The 22,295-nt window shown below is 38.9% G+C and overlaps 1 protein-coding gene across 9 annotated transcripts in view; it reads right to left on the reverse strand.

Annotated features, from left to right (window-relative positions):
* Positions 1-22,295, reverse strand: part of AHI1 (Abelson helper integration site 1) — a 220,893-nt gene that overhangs the window by 16,692 nt on the left and 181,906 nt on the right. For 7 of the 9 annotated variants that reach the window (XR_012378584.1, XM_073893965.1, XM_073893968.1 and 4 more), the window contains one exon: positions 9,411-9,469. Coding sequence is in view for 6 of the 9 variants with exons in the window: in XM_073893965.1 (XP_073750066.1) it covers positions 9,411-9,469 (59 nt within the window). In the remaining 3 variants the exon portion in view is untranslated. Of the gene's footprint in view, positions 1-9,405; positions 9,470-22,295 lie in introns of those variants that run through there. The other 2 variants (XR_012378585.1, XR_012378587.1) reach the window with 2 other exon arrangements.

A 22,295-nucleotide genomic window follows, 5' to 3' on the forward strand; every position in this document is an offset into this window, starting at 1 on the left:
CAATGCTCACAGTTTCCACTTTAAAAAACTAGAAGAAGGACAAGTTAAATCCAAAATAAGCAGAAATAAAGACCAGAGTGGAAATCAATGAAATAGAAAATAAACAATAAACAGAAATCAGTGAAACAAAAAGCCAATTCTTTGAAAAGATCAATAAAATTGATAAACCATTAGCCAGGCTGATTGAAAAAAAAGAGAAAGAAATTATCGACACCAGGGATTAGAGAGATGCAACACTACCACAGATTCTTTTTTTTTTTTTTAAAGATTTTATTTATTTATTTGAGAGAGAGAGAGAATGAGAGATAGAAAGCACGAGAGGGAAGAGGGTCAGAGGGAGAAGCAGAGCAGGGAGCCCGATGTGGGACTCGATCCCGGGACTCCAGGATCATGACCTGAGCCGAAGGCAGTCGCTTAACCAACTGAGCCACCCAGGCGCCCTACCACAGATTCTTTTAATACTGAAAAGATAATGAGGGAATATTATGAACAACTTTATGTCAAGCAATTCAACCACTTGAGTGAAATGGACAAATTCCTCAAAAGAAACAAACTATCAAAGTCTATACAAGATGAACTAGATAACCTTAATAGCATTTCTATTAAATAAATTAAATTTGTAGTTAAAAATCTTCCAAAAAAGAAAATTCCAGAACCAGACAGCTTTATTGGTGAGTTTACCCAATATTTGAAGAAGAAATAAAATGAAGTCCATGAACGTGGTGGAACTGAGGACTTCTGAATATTCTCTTCTCCAAATAAGTTAGGAGAAAACTGGCAAAAATGGTTAGAATCTACTTTTTCAGAATTCTGGAAATTAGCCAAAAGCTTGTGGCAACTGGGGAATGTTTAGTCATGAAAATGGGTGGAATCTTGGTAAGATCTTGTAAGCTCTGCGGCATTTCAGTTTGACCTAGTCCTATCCCCCACTGTTGGCTCTCCTTGAAAAAGAAGAGCCTGCGTTTATGGCGAAAGCCAGCAGCCTGGCAGCCACTGGAAGGCACAGAACAGGGAGGGAGCTCTCTCAAAGCCTCATTTCCAAAGAACTGTCTTCACGCGATCTGTCTGGTGGTTCTTTGGAAGATACCACTTGTGAGGCTGTCTGTATTTGACCTATCTCAGAGCTTGCCTTTTCCCTGGGAGGCACTTGTTGAAAACAATTACTGTTAACTTCCTGGCTGAGTGATGGGTAACAGTACTCCAACAACAGACTAACTAAAGAGCTGTAAAGGAAAAGTTGGGGCAGTAAGATGTCCACAGGGGTCTTAAAAGGCTCGGACATAGTTCTGAGAGTCTAGAAGGTCTCATGTGTAGGGTTGTGTGCATGCACAGCAGAGGCCTAAAGAAGGCCTTACGCCTTCACTTCTGGCTGATCTTAATGCCCTGTGCTAACAGGAAGTGAAAGCTAAGACAGAGTTGTCAAATGCTTGGCTAAATATTGAAGGGGTGCGTAATACCCCAAGAGAACCCCTTAGCAAGACTGGGAGACTTACTGGTTCCAGATGTTTAAGGAAATCTTTGTCCAATTAGCTGATCACTAATCTAACCAAGCAGAGACTTCAGTGGTAAAACATTATAGTGTTATAAAATTTATTCAGAGAAGTTATTTAACAAACAAACAACAACTACAATAAGTAGCAACAACAAACCTCAGGGAAGGGAAAAATCTAATTTCCAGAGTTGTCATATTATAGCATTTAAAATGTCCAGTTTTCAACAACAGATTACAAGACATACAAAGAAATAAGAAGTGTGGCCCATACAAAGGGAAAAAAGCAATCAACAGAAACTGTCCCTTAGGAAGTCTACACATTGGACTTTCTAGACAAAGACTTGAAATCCACCACTGTAAATATGTTCAAAGAACTAAAGGAAATCATGTCACCAAATAGAGAGTATCAATGAAGAAATAAAAATTATCAAAAATACCAAATCTACACAGACTCTTCCAGAAAATGGAAGAGGTGGGAATTCTTCCTAACTCTATCCATGAAGTTGACCTCCCCTGATACCGAACCAGACAAGACATTACAAGAAAACTATAGATCCATATTTCTCATGAACAAAATGCAAAAAGTTCTAAATTAAATTTTAGAAAATCAAGTCCACCAACTTATAAAAATGATAACCTACCATGACTAAACAAGGTTAATCCTAAGAATGAAAGGTTAGTTTAAATTTGAAAATCAATGTAATTTACCACATTAACATAAATTAATAAAGAAAGATCATGTGATTATTTTAATAGATACAGAGCATTTGACAAAAATCCAACATCCATTCCTGATATAAACTCTCAGCAAACCAGGAAATGAAGGAAACTACCTGATAAAGGACATTTATTAAAAAACCTATGATAATACCCTACTTAATGGTGAAAGACTAAATGCTTTCCCACTCATTACCCATAAGGTCACAAAGAAGATAACACTACGTACTCTCATCATTTCTATTCGACATTGTAACACTGTACTGGAGATTTATACAATGCAATCAGGCAAAAATATAAGAACAAAAATAAAAATAAAAGGCATCCAGTTTGGAAAGGAAGAAATTAAACTGGTTTTCACTTGCTTGAATGTCTATGTAGAGAATCTAGTAAAATATACTGAAAAGCTACTAAAAAGGCATTTTAGTAAGATGTCATAGTACAAGTTCAACATACAACAATCAGTAGTATTTCTATAAATGAGCAACAAACAATTATAAACTGAAATTGGAAAACAGTACCATTACATATGAAATACTCAGGAATAAATGAGCCAAAATATGTAGGACTTATACCCTGAAAAGTGAAAACAGTGCTGTGAGAAATTAAAGAAGATCTCAATAAATGAAGAAATATATCATGTTAATGAGTCAGATTACCGAACATTGTTAACATGTCAGTTCTCCCCATACTGATCTCTGGATTCAAGGCAATGCCACCTGGAACTGTAGTAGGTTCTGTTTTAGAACAAGCTTATTCTAAAATTCATGTGGGCATAAAAGGGACCTTGAATAGCTAAACCAATATTTAAAAAGGACAAAGTTGGAGGACCAATAATACCCAATTCCAAGACATATTACAAAACCGTAGTAATCAAGACAGTGTGTTACTGATGTAAAGATAGAAAAGTCGATCAATGGATCAGAATAGAGAGTCTGGAAACAAACCCACACATATACTGACAACTGATTTTCACAAAAGTGCAAAAAGGCCATTCATCTGAGGCAGGATTGCTTTTTCAACAAATGGTGCTGGAACAACCAGATATGCAAATGCGAACAAAACAAAATAAACCTTCTGATCCAAACCTCATACCATATATAAAAATTAATGCAAAACAGATCATAGACTTAAATATAAAACCTGAAATTATAAAACTTTTATAAGAAGAAATAGGAAAAAACTTTTGTGACTTTAGGTAAAGGCTGCTTAGATACTATAACTAAAGCATGATTCATAAAAGAAAAAAATTGATAAATTGGACTTCATCGAAATAAAGCTTACTCTTTGAAAGCCATTATTAAGAGAATGAAAAGGAAAAATGGAGCCTGGGGGGAAATATCTGCAAATTGTGTACCTGATGAAGAACATATTTATAATATATAAAGACCACTGTAATGTCACACAACTGACAATGGATGAGTCTGATCTCACAAAGGGGAGGGGTAAGAAAAAGGCTGAAAAATGGATAAAGAACTTAAAAAAAAAAGGTTGCAAATAATAGAGTATTTTAGGGAAAAAAGATAAACTACTTTCTTCTCATGGACAGAAAAAGAAACTGAGGGTGTCTGGAATAGGATTATTATTATTTTTTTAAAGATTGATTAATTGATTTGACAGAGAGAGAGAGACAGTGAGAGAGGGAACACAAGCTGGGGGAGTGGAGGAGGGAGAAGCAGGCTTCCCGCCAAGCAGGGAGCCCAATGCGGGGCTCGATCCCAGGACCCCGGGATCATGACCTGAGTGGAAGGCAGACACTTAACGACTGAGCCACCCAGGCGCCCCTGGAATAGGATAATTATAAAGATGGAATCAATACATAGTGGAGGATTGACAGGATACTTAGAATTAACCCTACGGCTTCACTGTATTAAGAAGAGATTTCATTCATTCATTTAGTTTACATTTGAGTGTTCATAAAGGACTTTAACATGATTGATCATCTGAATTAACTTTTCTCTGATCAAAGTTGTTAATGAAATAAAACATTCTATGTTTAAAAAAAAACCCAATGCCGAGCGATGTTGAGCACTTTTTCATGTGTCTGTTGGCTATTTGGATGTCTTCTTTGGAAAAATGTCTGTTCATGTCTTCTGCCCATTTCTTGATTGAATTATTTGTTCTTTGGGTGTTGAGTTTGATAAGTTCTTTACAGATTTTGGATACTAGCCCTTTATTTGATATGTCATTTGCAAATATTTTCTCCCATTCTGTCGGTTGTCTTTTGGTTTTGTGGACTGTTTCTTTTGCTGTGCAAAAGCTTTTTATCTTGATGAAATCCCAATAGTTCATTTTTGCCCTTGCTTCCCTTGCTTTTGGCGATGTTTCTAGGAAGAAGTTGCTGTGGCTGAGGTCGAAGAGGTTGCTGCCTGTGTTCTCCTTTAGGATTCTGATGGACTCCTGGCTCACATTTAGGTCTTTCAACCATTTGGAGTCTATTTTTGTGTGTGGTGTAAGGAAATGGTCCAGTTTCATTCTTCTGCATGTGGCTGTCCAATTTTCCCAACACCATTTGTTGAAGAGACTATTTCCATTGGACATTCTTTCCTGCTTTGTCAAAGATTAGTTGACCATAGAGTTGAGGGTCCATTTCTGGGCTCTCTATTCTGTTCCACTGATCTATGTGTCTGTTTTTGTGCCAGTACCATTCTGTCTTGATGATGACAGCTTTGTAATAGAGCTGGAAGTCCAGAATTGTGATGCCGCCAGCTTTGCTTTTCTTTTTCAACATTCCTCTGGCTATTCGGGGTCTTTTCTGGTTCCATACAAATTTTAGGATTATTTGTTCCATTTCTTTGAAAAAAGTGGATGGCATTTTGATGGGGATTGCATTGAATGTGTAAATCAAAACCTCAATGAGATACCACCTCACACCACTCAGAATGGCTAAAATTAACAAGTCAGGAACCGACAGATGTTGGTGGGGATGCAGAGAAAGGGGAACCCTCCTACACTGTTGGTGGGAATGCAAGCTGGTGCAACCACTCTGGAAAACAGTATGGAGGTTCCTCAAACAGTTGAAAATAGAGCTACCATACGATCCAGCAATTGCACTACTGGGTATTTACCACAAAGATACAAATGTAGGGATCCAAAGGGGTATGTGCACCCCAATGTTTATAGCAGCAATGTCCACAATAGCCAAACTGTGGAAAGAGCCAAGATGTCCATCGACAGACGAATGGGTAAAGAAGAAGTGGTATATATACACAATGGAATATTATGCAGCCATCAAAAGGAATGAGATCTTGCCATTTGCAACGACGTGGATGGAACTGGAGGGTGTTATGCTGAGTGAAATAAATCAATCAGAGAAAGACATGTATCATATGACCTCACTGATATGAGGAATTCTTTTTTTTTTTAAAGATTTATTTATTTGAGAGAGTGAGAATGAGAAAGAGAGAGTACATGAGAGGGGGGAGGGTCAGAGGGAGAAGCAGGCTCCCCGCCGAGCAGGGAGCCCGATGCGGGACTCGATCCCGGGACTCCGGGATCATGACCTGAGCCAAAGGCAGTCGCTTAACCAACTGAGCCATCCAGGCGCCCGATATGAGGAATTCTTAATCTCAGGAAACAAACTGAGGGTTCCTGGAGTGGTGGGGGGTGGGAAGGATGGGGTGGCTGGGTGATAGACGTTGGGGAGGGTATGTGCTATGGTGAGCACTGTGAATTGTGCAAGACTGCTGAATCACAAATCTGTACTTCTGAAACAAATAATGCAATATATGTTAAGAAAAAAAAAAGCAGAAGATAGCAGGAGGGGAAGAATGAAGGGAGGTAAATCGGAGGGGGAGACGAACCATGAGAGACGATGGACTCTGAAAAACAAACTGAGGGTTCTAGAGAGGAGGGGTGTGGGGGGATGGGTTAGCCTGGTGATGGGTATTAAAGAGGGCACGTTCTGCGTAGAGCAGTGGGTGTTATGCACAAACAATGAATCATGGAACACTACTTCAAAAACTAATGATGTAATGTATGATGATTAACATAACAATAAAGAATTTAAAGAAAAAAAAACCCCAAAAAACTCAAGTTAAAAACAGATTAATGACTAAGGAATACCAATACTACTTATTAAGGATTGTAACATATTTACAGAAATTTCATTACAAACTCTGACTTAGGCAGCAGATAATAATATCATAGGGGCATAAGGTACAAAGGGCAAAAGTGTAAGACTTTTAAGAAAATATCTTTGTTAAATTAACCTACTGGAGTTTCTTCTTGATAATCTTAAAAAGGAAGTGTAGCTTTACTAAAATGTGTAAAAATTACTTGCACAGAAGTGATTGACATTTCTAAAAAAATAAGAAAGAATAAACCAGACAAAGAAATTCAAGTGGAAGTGGGAAGAAGTAGTCCTACGTGGCTTATTTATATATTCTGGTCAACCAACTTAAATAATCAGATGTTGCAAACTGAATGGCAAGACTGCAAAGAAACACAAAAATTAGCCTCTGTCCATTTACTTGGATACAATGGACTCACTTAGGTACATTAAAGAAATAAAGAAATAACTTCTTTGTACATACTGGGCTATAATATTTTCATCTTCAACTCACCTACAGTTTCTAGGTCATGAGAAATGTATCTTAATTCATCCTTATTTCTAAGAAATTACTAGTACAGGGAAAGCCCAAAGGCTGCAGGTGAACTTGAACATTTAGACATATCTGAACTTCTTATGAAAATTTATTTTCAGAAGCTTGGTAAGTGCTCTATGCTCAAAAGGAAAAGTCAAACTACCCTTACAGTCTTTAGAAGCTGGGATGTTTTGTGAGGTTTTTTTTTTAAAAACTTTAATCAGGAGAGCGTGGTGTGGCTGGATCTCTATCACTTGAAAATAGGTATCCAATGCAGTCAGAGTGACCACAGTCTCTCATTTTCATGTTAGCTAAAAGTTCTAAAAGTTTTCATAAAACATGCTCAAAAACACCAAGAACACTGTTGCCATAATGTATTAAATATGGTTATTTTTTGGTTGCTGAAACAGTTTGTCCTCATTGTTCCAGGTACTTTTTATGTATATAATCTGTCATTGAGTATAAACTCCTTGGGGCAATGACTGTATTGTCAACTAGTATATAAAATTTTACTTTTTTAGAGAATGGAACTGAAAACTTTCCTGGCAGATGTAACAATGAACAAAAACTGGAAAGACCTGGGATGTGTGTTTGCATCCTATGACTGGCAACAGGAAAGCCTGGAAAGAAAAGGAGATTAGGAAACAGAGGACCTGTGTTCTGGAACTGGGTCTGCCACTTAGTACCCACAGTGACTTGAAACAAGTCTCAGCCTCGAAGATCTTGTTTCTCCATATGTAAGACGGGTCAGGATGTTGGTCTGCAGGGCAATGGTGGGAATCATGATCATGTGACTGTGCTCTGAAGTGATACGGGCTATAGATAGATAGAGCATCATCAACAGAGTTAGTTTCTCTCTCAGAAAGATTTTCAAGCTTCCAACAAAATGGTATTTTACCAAGAAGCTTGACAATTCTAAATATGATTTAAGAAACAAACACTGCAGTAGTCTGAGAATCTTCGGTGTTGTCTGTGCATTGACACAGACCAACCTGTGAATGTTACACAAGGCCTCCCCCCTTAATTTTCTTGACTAGAAAACAGAGGGGATGTAGAATTTCTAAGGAATCTTCTAGGTCATGATTCGGTGACTTTTGGAAACACCATTTAAAAATTATGTTTGTCTTTCATCTGTAGAATGAAACATTATCTTGTGAGATAGTGCACGAGTTTATTTGATAATTCCTGTAAATTAGACTGTCACCTACATCAGAATTTTTGAACTGAAAGAGACATATTATTCTTCAAGAGGACAAAGCAGATAGCAGGGTTAACTTGAACAAGTACCCTCCTGAAGGAAATTCAGCAGGGATGATCCGGTGTGTGTGTGTGCAAGCAAGTACATATGAGCATATGAGGGGATGGTGGTGGCTGAACGGGAGGGCACGGCAGGTATCTAGGCTGTTCAAGGCTGTTACACTCATGTGATGGTTTGCTAGTGATGTGTGAATATGAAGTCTGGGCTGAAAGTTAGGTATAAAATCATCTGCAGTGATTAAAAAAAAGTGAGAAATATTCTGGGAAGGTTTTTGATGTAATTTTTTTGAGGTAAAAGGGATTTTCTATTTATGCATTAAGTGACACAGCAACTACCTAATAAAAATACAAAAACTTCCTAGTGATCTTTAAAATAAATACCTCAAAGTAAACTGCTTAAATATATTAGGCATTTGTAGAAAATACATAGTTATAATGTTCTGGGTATTAGCGTTTTTTTTTTTCTTTAATGCCTCAAAATAGGTATTTCATATATATCTTTTTAACCATGTCATCTACTTGTTTTCAGTTAATGTCATTTTTTAAAAAGATTTTATTTATTTATTTGACAGAGAGAGACACAGCAAGAGAGGGAACACAAGCAGGGGGAGTGGGAGAGGGAGAAGCAGGCTTCCCGCCGAGCAGGGAGCCTGATGCGGGGCTCGATCCCAGGACCCTGGGATCATGACCTGAGCCAAAGGCAGACGCCTAATGACTGAGCCACCCAGGCGCCCCTCAGTTAATGTCATTTTAAAATATTACTCAAACAGGGGTGCTTGGGTGGTTGAGCTGGTTGAGCGTCTGACTCTTCATTTTGGCTCAGGTCATGATGTCAGCTCATGGTCATGGGATCGAGCCCCATTGGGGTCTGTACTCAGAGTCTGCTTGGGATTCTCTCCCTCTCCCTTTTGCCCCCCCCCACTCATGTGTGTGTACACGCGCTCTCTCTCTCTAAATTGAGTAAATAAAATCTTAAAAAAAAAAGTTACTCAAAAATAAAAGACAAAGTAGGTCCACAAAAACAAAAATTTAGTGTGATATTTTAATTTTATTTAATATTATTTCTTTAACTTAGTTATATATACATCCTCAAAGTCCAACCATTAAAATATTCTCCTTAAGCTAGCTTAACTCTTTCAAAAATCAATGATCTGAAATTTAACTTTTGGTGTAATGTCATAAAAAGAGAAATGGAGAAACTGTCCTTAAAAAAAAATACAAAAAAAATCAAAAACTAATGATGTAATATATGGTGATTAACATAACAATAAAAAAGAAAAAAATACAAAAAAACAAAAACCAAAAAAACCCCTCAACTATTTATCACCGCAAATTATTTAGGAGGAAAAGTTGCTTACTGTGCCATGGACTCTGAGCCCAGTCTGAAGCCCGGGGACTTGTCCTTAATGACTGGCTGCTGCGAAAGAAGAACAACAATGGGTAAGAAATGACTCGGAGAAGACAGTGTAGGCAACAGTCAGAACCTGCTGAATGAGAGCATGCCTGTCCTGAACATAAATGGCTATCAGCATCATGTATTCCCTCCGATGGAAAACCAAGGAACTGGTTCTCCAGATCATCTGAGCACTCTATACCTGAAGTCAGTTTTCAGGTATGTGGCAAAGACATCAGGTGTGAATCAGTCTAAATTAATCTAGAAATACTATATGGAGATAGCTTAAGTTCGAAATTTATCTTTCATTACTACAGCTTTCTTTCCTCATCTTTTCGGTACACTTTATATTTTCATAGTGATGATCACCATGGAACTACATGTAAAATTTTGGATCTGAAAACTCAGTCTTGTACAAAATTTGTTCAGTATGTATTTTATTAATGGCACCTTCCTGAGGAAAACAAATTAATAAGTGCTTCCAGCGATGCCAGATTATACTGAGTGTCTTGTTAGACGTTCCTCTGGAATTCGAGCATTAACTCCGGATCAAAGTATACTGTGGGGAAAATGGTGTTTGATAATCACGAAACAGTCTTTTATAAATCAACCCAATGTCGCTATAAAACTGACTACAAATGTTTTTTGAGAGATAATTACATGTTATGGAAAGAATTCATTTAAAATTCACATAGAAAATATACAATGTTCCTACATTAAAGTTTTGAGTTACATACAAATGAAAGGGATACATCATATCTACTTAATTATTTAAATTAAAAAAAAACTTCAGAAAACAAAAAACCAAAATGAAATGAAAGAAAAGGAGTATAACCTTTTCTTTCAGGCTTAAGTTGTTTGAGTAAGTATTACTTTCCCATTCTTATCTTTCCTGTAGCTTGTTTTGCTTTGTAGATTTCCTCCTCCACAATCAGATTTCTGTAAGATTTGGCACTGAATATCTTAAAACAAGTATTACTTATCATAAAGATTTCAAAAGGATATTGTTTTCTGGATCATAATTATGTCGTATTATTGCTCTCTGTACAGCTTTAAATCAAGCATATCATAAAAACAAGAATAAAAGAACAAGAAGACTTGGTGGTGAAAGGTAGATGTTGTAGCAAGTGACCCAATTTCACAAAACAACAAAAGAACTAGTAACACCTTGATTTTTCTCTACCAGTGAAGATGATCTGACTCAGTTCAAATGTGTTAGGGAAAAAAAGTACAAACACATGAAAAACTCAAATTCAAGGACTAATTCAGATTGCAGAACAGTCTACCTGCCCTCAACCCAATAGAGCAAGAAGCAAAGAAAACCATCAAAATCTAGACTCAGAAAGCATCAATTACAATCAAATTTCTTTAGTTTTCCCCCGCACTTATAAAATAAATTCCAAACATAGCAAATTAATTTTATTTTTTACATGGTCTAAGTATTACTTCTATCTCTTTGCCCATGGCAAGACCAATGTCTTACCGCAAATGTATGTATAATGTGTGAAACTTTGTTAAAACTCCGGATTAAAAAAAAAAAATCCTCAACATAACAACTCTAATCAGAATCTGAACCTACTGCAGAGGTTGAGGGAAGAAAAGTCAGACACTAATACATCACTGTTAAGTCAATGTTACTTTTAATTATTTGTGACCTTGACAAATGAGTAACAACATATTGCCACGTGTAGGTCTTATCAAACTGCTTTCAATAGTCTGTTCATGTGAAATGGATGCTATCATGTCCTCAAAAAGTTTGTCTTAAGTGGGTTTAAGAGTGTCCCTGCCATCTTTCCTACTGTATTACTGTGTTACAGTAACTGGCACATTCAAGTCCTTTTTCATGATGCAAAGGTGGCTTAACTTGGGTTCAAATCCTATGAATCTCAAGTTAACAGGGTATCCACATTACAAAGTTTTAACACTTATTTGTTAAAGGACACTTATTTAATTCGGACCAATATTCCACTTCTAAACACCTTTACTCACTCATTCCTTGGTCTCAGCAGCAGCACGCCATATGGGTAGTTACTCATGGAGGCAGAAGGAGGGGGAAGAAGGAGGTGTCTCTGTGAGCTGTTTTGTTTCATTTTCTCTTTTAACAAAAAGCCCCAAGGCTACAGTACAATCAGACCATAAGCACCACCACCCCCTCACCCCATCAACAAGGCCAAGGAGCATGACCGCCCTTCTTTCCCTCCTGTCCACGAACACCTCTCAAAGTTGTTTTGTGACTTCGTTTCCTCTTCACGGATACCCTTGATTTGGAGAGGAGGGGATGAAGAGAGGAAGATGAGCAAAGCAAAGGAGATGAATGAAAGGACCAGAATCCAGAGGCCCCTGCTTCCCAAACCCTCACAGCGTCTCAGTGATGCTTTTAAATTTAGATGCAGTGAGACTTAAACATGAAAGGAATGATTAATGGCATGATTTTAAGTGCCCCCACTGATTATGTGGAGATTCACCAAGAAGAAACAACTCATAAATAGCTTTGTAAAAGAGAAATGGGCCATGCAGACAACTCACCCAAATATTTCTGTAAACTTGAGGAACCAATGTTAAATTAAGTAAATGTTCAATGTCGGTTGTAGCTAGCATACCAGTGAGCTTTAAATAAGGCAAACTTATGATATAGTATAGCTCTATATTTACATGCTGTTTATAATACCTTCTAATATCTTCTACCTTGCCCATATGATTAGTATCTATAATTTACTTATATTCACTTTTCAGGATTTTTTTTAAAAATGAGGGAGAGAAAAACCACCACCGCCAGAGCTGGTGGCTAAGTTCCAGTCTTGGTTCTGTCATTAACTTTCTGTGCAGCCTGAGCACAAGCCACTTAACTCCTCTTGGGATCTGTTTTTTACTTGAAAATGAACAGACGGCGCTCAGAATAAAAGCATGAATGACCATAGCACCATTCTTGTATTTTACAGATGAGGAAATGGAGGCCCAGAGTCATCAAGCTTACAGAAGTAGCCTGAAGGCTACAATTCTATTTTTTCAAACTGATTTAATGACAAAACTATTTTTCACAACAATTTTGCATGAAAGGCTCATATATGAACGCTTAAGTGTAGAATTACTCTAGGTGAAGCTAGGTTTGGTGGCCTGGCCAGCCCTGTCTTCCCAGCCCTACTCCCCAGAGCCCTAAAGAGTAGGGGTCTACAGAAGAAGAGTTTATAGACCACTGGACTAGACAAGCGCTTCCAGATTTCCTCTGTTGCTAAAATTCTGTTTCCAGGAGCACAATTTTACAATTTTATATATTCATATCAGTTTGCTGTTGATTCTTTGATGTTAGTATTACTGATGATGTGAATTGTATTTGATGAATTATAATGCTTTTCCTTAAGGACAAAATAGTCCCCTGCATGAAGACGCAGTTTCTAGAAGTACATTAAAACAAAAAGCAAAGGTCTTTATCTTGGTTCATGGCTTGTAGTTTTTGGTACTGACTGTGCCAATTAAAACAAAAGATATTTATGAAACCCCACTCTGTGAGGCACTGTGCTAGATGTCCTGGGGGTACAAAGCTAAGTAGACTGTATGAAAGAGTTTATGATCCAATGGGGAAAGAGGTGGATTCAACCAGCAAGGCAGAAGGGGATAAATGTTATGATAAATGTAAAAAGAAAATATATTGAAATAAAGGAACAGTAGCCTTGAATTGTAACTTGAGGTTTTTGAGAAGGATTCACAGAGGAGGGAGCATTTAGCAAGATCTTAAAGAGATGAACTGAAATTCTGGTAACTGGAGAAGCACAAAAAAACTAAGTAATTCAAGGAAACAGGGTGAGCAAAGGTTTGAGGAATGTGTGCTGGGCAGCCTACTCAGGAGGTTGTTTTAGAAGATGAAGAAAAGTAGGTGAGAATGCAATTCAATCTTCAAGGTATGGGACCTAGAGATAAACATTTACAAGACTCGGACTTTATAGACAAAGGTAGAGCCAACCAAAATTTCTGAGCTGGTAAGTCACATGACTTGATTTCTATTTTAGCAAGGTTTCTCCTCTGTGGTAGGCAGGGAACAGGGGCATTAAAGGCTGGAGGCTGGAGGATGGAGCAGCGCCTGGGTGGCTCAGTCGTTAAGCATCTGCCTTTGGCTCAGGTCATGGTCCCAGGGTCCTGGGATGGAGCCCCGCATCGGGCTCCCCGCTCGTCAGGAAGCCTGCTTCTCCCTCTCCCACTCCCCCTGCTTGTGTTCCCTCTCTCGCTGTCTCTGTCAAATAAATAAATAAAATCTTAAAAAAAAATAAATAAAAGGCTGGAGAATGGAAGAGCCAAGACTGCTGGAGGCAGGGACCAGGGGGCCATTTCACGGCAATATCCTCCCCATGCTTTCTCCTCTCAGTTCACTCTTTAAAAAAACTGGCATCCCTAATACCTTCTGCCCTTTGTCCTTTCCATTCTTTATATTCCTCTGTTCCCATGCATTTAACCAGTGTGTTTGGGCTAATGACTTCCAAATCAATACCATGAAACCAGATCTCAAGTTGCCTTCAAAATGATTCGGCAATCGCCACTTTTCAGCACCTTTTGTAAACACAATTTTTTTCTGAAAACACACTTAGTTTCACCGAAACTACCTAGCAAGTCTGAGTTTTCAGCAAATCTCTCCTGAGTTCCCTGGATGCCTGCAAGATATCTGCCAACTTTGCGAGTCTCAAACCGAAGTGTTTCTCATACTCTTTAACATGCCAAGATGCTCAAATCAGCAACCCAGATTTCTCCTTTACTTTCAGATGGATTTAGTCACCACGCCCTAGTGTCTCATTGCGTTGGGCTCAGATTATTCAAGAGCTTCTCCTGCTTAGTTCCTTCGGTACTGCTTTTTTTGAGCTTCTAGAGTGAGTTTTGGTTTTTTAGAGACAGCGAGCGAGGGGGGTGGGCAAAGGGACAGGGAGAGAGACAGAGAATGCTAAGCAGGCTCTATACCCAGCACAGAGCCTGACGTGGGGCTCGATCTCATGACCCTGAGATCATGACCTGAGTCAAAACCAAGAATCGGACGCTTAACAGACTGAGCCACCCAGGTGCCCCTAGAATGAGCTTCTGAAACCACCCATTTGATCATGCTATCTCCATGCTTTAAATCTGTCGGTGGCTCCCTACGACCTCCAGGATAAAACCCAACTTCTTAACATGCCATATAGGGACCTTCTTAATCCTGTCCACTTGTTCAGGTTCAGCAGTTTGTTTTTGAACTTTGCATCCCAAGCGCTAGCCATGATGAAACATTTGTGGTGGCCCCCATGCACCATGCCTTAGCATAGATTCAGTCTGCCAGGAATGCCCTTCCTCTCGTGAAACTCAATTTAGAAATCGATTCTTTGGGAAAGCTCTCCTGACCTCACAAAGCTTAGGTCAGCATCCATTTCTATTTGTTCTTGCATCTTGTGTAGAAGTCTGTCATTCTCTTGTGCTGCAGAACCCCCTGATGTCTGACTATCTGCCAGTTCTTTCAAGAGAGAACTCCCTGAAGACGAAGGCAGATGATGGGCATATTAGACCAGAGGTTCCAGAATGATCTCTACAGAAAAATTTCTGGGAGGCAAGTAGAAATATCCCCGGGGGATTCAGGACAGGAACCAGGGTTACAGATATAGGATTTGATACATCTGAAATACCAAACTATTATCTGAAACTATGGGGGTAGAAGGGATAATCTGGAAAAAAATACATTAGAGAAAAATACAAAACAACAGAAAAGGTGCAGCACCGTGTATGCTGGAGAAGGCTTGTATTACAGTGACAGGCTGAACCAGAGAAGGAGGGAGGAGCCAAAAGTGCAGTGTTACAAAAGGGAAGAGAGGAACAGCAGAGAGCTGGTGGTGTTAATGACCCAGGACGGTGGGGGTATGGAGTATTTCTTTATATGGTCTGTTAACTGCTGGGTTGGGTCCTTCCCTCCACTCTGCACTTCAGCCCTTGTCCTTTCTCCCTGGGACCAGCTGGGTTTTCAATTTTTCTGATAAGCATTTCTGGCCACTTTAGGGCTTTTGCACCTGTGGTTGCTAGTGCCTCAAATGTATCCTCCTCATAATAACTAACCATCTCCTTCTCACCACATGGCCTCATAGTCTCCCTTCACTGTCCTCTCACTGCTTCTATACTTCCTTTTGTGAGTCCCTAATTACAATGGCTTTCACTCATTAGATGGTAACTTCTGTAAGTGGAGGGGCTGTTTGTTTAATTTGCCATTCCACCATCCAGACAACATTCCATCCCGGTGCCTGGGAAAACGGCAGGCATTCTGTATGTATGTGTGAAATGAATAAACAATGAAGATGCCCAAGGAGTGGACGAATGAGGATGGGCATGATGGGGGGAGAGCTAGAAGGATGTGGGAGGGGAAAATGACCAAAACTACAAGTGGAGGGGTCAGCGATAGAAAGAAGGGTGCTTCTTTCTGTGAGATCTGAAAGCGGCTGGAGAAGGAAGGCGAAGTTAACAGAAATACAGAGAAAGGAGAGACGAGGAGTAGAGAAAATTCACGTTGGATAACTTCTCTTCATTCAGGAAGAAGAGACAAAGTCAACTTGGAGTAAGAGGTTAGGGACCGGAGGAACGTGGACAGAACTGTGACTGAGCACTGTCAAGAATGGAGTAGGGAGTCAGTCAGGGAGGAAAAAAAAGACGATCGAGACCATGGGCCTCACTGAGGCTGGGAATCCATCACCAATATGACACAGAGAGTTATGTGAGTTATGTGACTTTCTTTGCTAGTGATAAAATTCCAGAGGCTAAGTACAAAAAGAGGGCAACTGGTTTGCCCCCAGCGGCCTGGGGGCTGGTAAGAGAAGTAGGCTCAGTCACACGCTCCAAATACTACACATGTGTCTGGCATCAAACTGGTAAATAATTGCTGCTTCCATGCATTTATTTCCTGGTGGCCCCAGTGATCTGATTAGGGGAAAATGAAAAATGACTGCAGAGAACCAGGAAGGCAGGAAGCATCAGAATGCCACCCCCATCTCTCTCTAATTCCTGCAGACTACAGAATCATTTGGGTCATCCACTTCCTCTTCTGGGACGGAACTGTTCCCTAGAGATGGGAGATTAAGGAAGGAACCTGGAGACTGACGGAGACCTAACGCAGCCCTCTGTGTACTGCCGAGCATCCCCTGCGCGCACCAGCGCGGGGGACTCCAGTGGGGGAGGGGGGCTGGGCTGACTCGGAAGACTCAGAATGACCTCAGCACAGCTGATCCTATTCGTCTACCGGATCCTTTTGTCGCTCAATAAACATTCACTGGATAGCTGCCCTGCACTAGATGCTGGGAATTCGATTCTGAACATGATATAGTCCCTGCCTTCAAGGAACTTTTAGCCCTTTTATTTCCATCCAGAGAGGAAGAAAGAAATAGAAGAAAACAGTCAGACACATGGGCCATGCTAGAAGTAGCAGGTTATATTTTTTCCTTTTAAACCAACTCCCTTTGCCTGCACTTCTTCATCTTTATTATAAAGACTTAACAGGTTTCTGAAAATGCAACTGATCCTCATTATTTGTGGACTGTTTGCAAATTCGCCTCCTCACTCCAGCTCGTTTGTAACCCCCGATCAATACCTGCCGTGCTTTTTACAGCCATTAGAACACACGCACACATGCAGAGTGCTGAAAATTTGAGCTGGCCGATGCACACAATCCTAGCTGAGTTTGGAACACTAGGAACTTCTAATGCTTTGGCATGTTTCAAATACTCTAATTTCAGCTCTCATACTATAAATAAGTATCCTTTCTGTGGCCTATTTACTGCTATGTTTTTCACATTTTTGTGTTTTGTTGATTCTGTGGTTTAAAATGATCCCTAAACAATGGGCTGAGGTGTTGTCTAGTGTGACTAAATGTAAGAAGGCTGATGTGCCTTAGATAAAATACATGTGTCAGCTGAGCTCTGTTCAGGCACAAATTCTAGTACTGCTGGATAGGAGTTCAACTTCAATGAATCAGCAATATATATTACATAAAGTGTCTTTATACTTTATACCAGCTGATGAAAATGTTGTGACCAGAGGCTCACAGGAACCTAATCCTGTATTTTCCCTAGGAGCACTGGTTCAATATTCACTAATTCAATGTTCATGGTGAATTCAGAGAACATAACTACAATGAACAATGAGAATCCACTCTATGTTTTTCAGCATGGCTTCTGTGTATCCAACAAATTACGATTTTACTGTTCTTCATTGCTACCTTCTCTTATTCCTGACACACCTGTGAAGTTTTTGGGAGCTCTGTCTCAATCAAATCATAATCATTTACTGAGAATATTCTACATATAGAGTACTAAGGTGGGGGGCTTTGGAGGGATTAGGGCTCCTGGGAAGTTGATTCCCACTGGTTTCACACAGCTAGCTGTGGGCAATGCTTCAGAAGCTGCTGTAGAGTCAGATCAACTTGGAGTTTATAACCAGAGGTTAAGGGATCTGAAGTAGATACGTTATTCCTCCAGTGAGACTGGAAGAGCATTCTCTAGCAAAATTCCGTAACTCTTGTGTCTACCAAGGAGGCTTTCAGAAATACGTTTAGGGTAGGATCTGGCACCAGGACTTTTACACAAGTGGCCAAGGTGATTCTGTGGCCTAGCAGTTCGAGAACTCTTAATCTGGCATATACTGAATTGGCGATTTGTTGGGGTAGGAGAGCTAAGGACTAATCTTCGACTTGGGTCAGTCTGAAGCTGACTTAGTGAGTATAGCTGAGTAGTCAATAAACATGGATTGTTGTGATCGCCCTTTCTTGCTTTCTTCCCTTCTTCTGGTTTGAATCTCGATTCTTACTGGACCTACCCATCAAGGATTTCAATTTCCCTCCTGATAAACAATACTAAATAGACACAGTGAGGCTGTATCTCATAATTTAGCAAGGGCAAATGTATGTACAAATAGCTTGGGACTGAGGTAGGTGATAAATGTAATAAGAGACAAACAATATGCCATGAGATTATGGGGGAAAAAGATTTCTCTGACCAGGTAGAGGTTCTGGCCAGTCTGTGTGCAGACTAAATGAATGATTCCTTATTCCTCATCATTTCAATATGCGTACATATGCACATATATCCGTATTAGTTTAAACAAAATTGTTCAGTGATGTCGCTTTTAACTTTGCTCTTCACGTCTTTTTAATAGGTTTATATACACTACATGTACCCGAGCACAAACCACACTTTTGTTCTAAGAATATTTATAATGTAAACTTTATTAGCTATACTAGACTGAATAACTATATATGGTATTTGTGGTAATTATAAAAGTTGTGATGAAAAATGTGACCCACACTGTAAGGCTGCTCATATGGGAAAATTCAATTTGAAATGTAATTTAGGCTTATACCTGTCAGTGAGTTTAAGGATAGGGCATTATTTGGCCTCATGATCTTGGCCTAGGCATGTTTTTCTACAGTAATCTTGGGAATGATGCTGCTTTCCAGTCAGTGACTCTGCAAGATGGTATCACATGGGCAGAGATTTTCTTACAAACGAGATGTCAACCTCTGGAGGTCTATCAAGCATTCTATATTTTCTTTGTGTAAGACACAGCAGTGTGTAACAGAAGTCACTATTTCAACATACCCACAGTGATGGGGAAGCATAAATAGGGGCAAAAAGAAAGAAAAGGCTCATTAAGCACGAAAAAGTTTTGTAGAAGAGTGATAAAACCAAGTCTGTTTCAATGTGTTGTATTGTATGCAGGGTTTGTGTGGATAAGAGAGACTTAAATAAAAAAAAAAGGTTCTTTCCTTTGTGTGTCAACTGAAGGAGACCCGTGTTAAAATCAGAGAGCATTATGGCATCATTGGGACAGCTAAGTAATGACAAGAACATTAGCACACAGTGACTTTCTAAGGCAAAGGAAATAAATGGTAGTCAAGAGCTATCTACATGTAAGTGAGAGACATTTTTTTCTTTTTTTAAAGATTTTATTTATTTATTTGAGAGAGAGAGAATGAGAGATCGGGAGCACGAGAGGGAAGAGGGTCAGAGGGAGAAGCAGACTCCCTGCGGAGCAGGGAGCCCGATGCGGGACTCGATCCCAGGACTCCAGGATCATGACCTGAGCCGAAGGCAGTCGCTTAACCAACTGAGCCACCCAGGGGCCCAGTGAGAGACATTTTATATATACTCTTCATGTTGACTCTCACATGGCTGGATACATTTTCATGTGAAGCTATTGTTTTTAAGTAGGACAGTGTATAACCCCAGCACCACTACTTATATATTTGCCAGAAATGGAAAAATGAAGGCAAATTTCAGTAACAGGACCTTAAAACAGGACCTTCAGAAAAAAGGACATGCTGATAGTTGAGTCAGAAGACAGGGCGAATGATAATAATCAATTCTGCCACTATCTACAGGACAATTTACAACTAGGAATGACTGGTGGGAAGTTCTCCCAACAATATCTTATACATTTTAGATCTGTGATAGATTAGAGGGATGTTGCTGACATTTAGGTCAACCTTTGAAAATATCATCAGGAAGAACAAACACCGTATTATTCCATCAAACAACCCTTAAAGTCACAGTAAGAGAGAGTAATGGGCCAAGTGGAACATTGGTTTGACCCCCGTACAATATCACTTATTTTATACTTTTTATGTATACTCAGATACACTGGAGGTGAGGCTGCAGGGGGATTCTCTCATAAGTCCCTTTACTTTGGAACTGGCAATTATCTAGCTCCTGGCCTAGTCAGGCTAGATAAACTGAGAAGACAAGTTGTCAGTGTGGTCTCACCCTGCTGAAGGTCAGAGGGTCCTGGAGACATGGAGGGAAACTGCCCCAAACAGCAAGCAATATAGCTGCTGAGGGGAAGAGACAGAGCCGGGGTGGAGGTACACATGTCAAATACACTGGCTGAGGCAAAGGTGTATAGGAGAATGAGTAGAGAAAGGTCAAGACTGTATGGTTTCCTTTCAGGGTAAGAGAGATTCTGGAGGCTTTTGGAGTTTCTCCGTGTAGAACATTTAGGAACATTACTGTTGGGAGCAGAGTCTCTGGGTGTGAGGTGACTCACACCTGCTTTGCTGTCACATCATCGGGGTCCACTTACTTTCTCTGCAGAACATGTTCTCTCTCTAGACTAACAGAAAATTTTTAAATGTAAACAATGGTTTTTGAAATTAATATTTTTTTCTCAAAATATTTATAAGTTATTGAAACAAATTATAAATAAAAATATATATCAATATTGTTGCATTGAGATTCTTCATGGGACACAAATTAGAACTTTGGTTTTACATTTACTGTAAGTTAAGATTTTGGTTTCATTCTCTTCAGATGAGGAAGAAAACTTCAAACATTCCTGAAATTTTAAAACAAATCCAAACATAAGTTAACTTTTATCTACCTAATATAACAAATTAGAGACAAATCACCTGTATTTTCTTTGATAAACAGAATTACTAAAGTTAAAAAAAAGACATAAGTTTTTGTCTATTTGATAGTAGACATAATAAAATAGATATATTTTTTTTAAATCCAACAACCTGTTTATAATAAATAGTGGTTGTTTTTGGTATGTTTGGTATTTTGGTAGGTTTGGTAAAGGGGCTTATGAGAGAATCCCCCTGCAGCCTCACCTCCACTGTATCTGAGCATACATAAAAAGCATTTTTTTATGTATACTATCAAATAGACAAAAGACAAAAAAATCTTCTTTTTTGGGGGGGTGCAAAAAGTTGGTTTTATTAAAGCCTGGGGACAGGACCTGTGGGCAGAAAAACGTGCTGCTATAGCAGTATTATGCTTTAGCAACAGGAAGGAGGCAATAAAGTTATGATTGTATTTTCAATGATTTAGTGTACATTAACTAACTTTTGGATATTGGGAAAATCTGCTTCAACATACCAAAAATAACCACTATTTATTATAAATAGGTTGTTGGATTTAACATAATAAAATCATCTTGTCTCTGTGGTTAAAAATAATTCAGATGCACTCCTGGTAGAAGGACCAGTAAATGGAAATTTTTTTTTCTGTATGAAGCAATTTTTGCAAACAGTGACATAGAGCACAATTAATCCAGGCTTAGTGAATTGTCTGACTCCTTTTGGGATGAAGAAGGTAAATGAAAATTAGATATTCTGTAGATGAAGACAGACATATGCACCTTGAAGGCAACTTACTTCCTGCCTACTGTTTTTCTGAGAGGTTGACAGAATTACCAACATAAAATTTTGTGTGCGTTGTATGGCTTGGCCGGAAAAGGACCTACCATGGAGGTAAGTGATGCTCCTGGGTTTTCGGTTTTGCTTTGGACTAGACAAGAAAAAAGCTTTTCCTGCATAGAACTGCAGTCTGCACTTTGGTTTAGGGGCCAGCTCTTTTGAATAAGCCCTGCCTACTCTCACTGATTCTAGATGTTAAATAAAATACTGAAAATAATTAAAACACTCTTCGCCTCATGGAAGGAGCTGAACTATAATGGATATTTTTAGAGTTATCTTGAAATAGCAAAACTAATAAATATTGTTCTTTAAATGAGTTTTTAAGAGAAAAACAAACAAAAGCATCACAGAAATGTCTCCACACTCACAGAAATAATCTAACATTCCTATGCATAATTATTACTCTATGTCTGGCATTTATATGAAAACATACTTAGTTGATTCAGTGTTGAAACCTTTGTAGAGTAGAAGGTAACTTTTCTGCTCTGGGTTTCATTTTTAGGAAAAAAAACAAGCATTTTCAGAAATCCAAAAACACTGGGCATTTTAGAAATTAAAAAAAAAGAAAATCAGTCATTTCAGTACCTTGAAACTTAAAAAAAATCTGTGCTACTAAGATAGCCAGGATATACTGGTGGAAGAAAAAATTAGAATATTAAGTATGATCCTAGT

Source organism: Callorhinus ursinus, unplaced genomic scaffold (genome assembly GCF_003265705.2).
Source record: "Callorhinus ursinus isolate GAN/ISIS: 27379988/994484 unplaced genomic scaffold, GSC_fseal_2.0 scaffold6, whole genome shotgun sequence".
Classification (NCBI taxonomy): domain Eukaryota; kingdom Metazoa; phylum Chordata; class Mammalia; order Carnivora; family Otariidae; genus Callorhinus; species Callorhinus ursinus.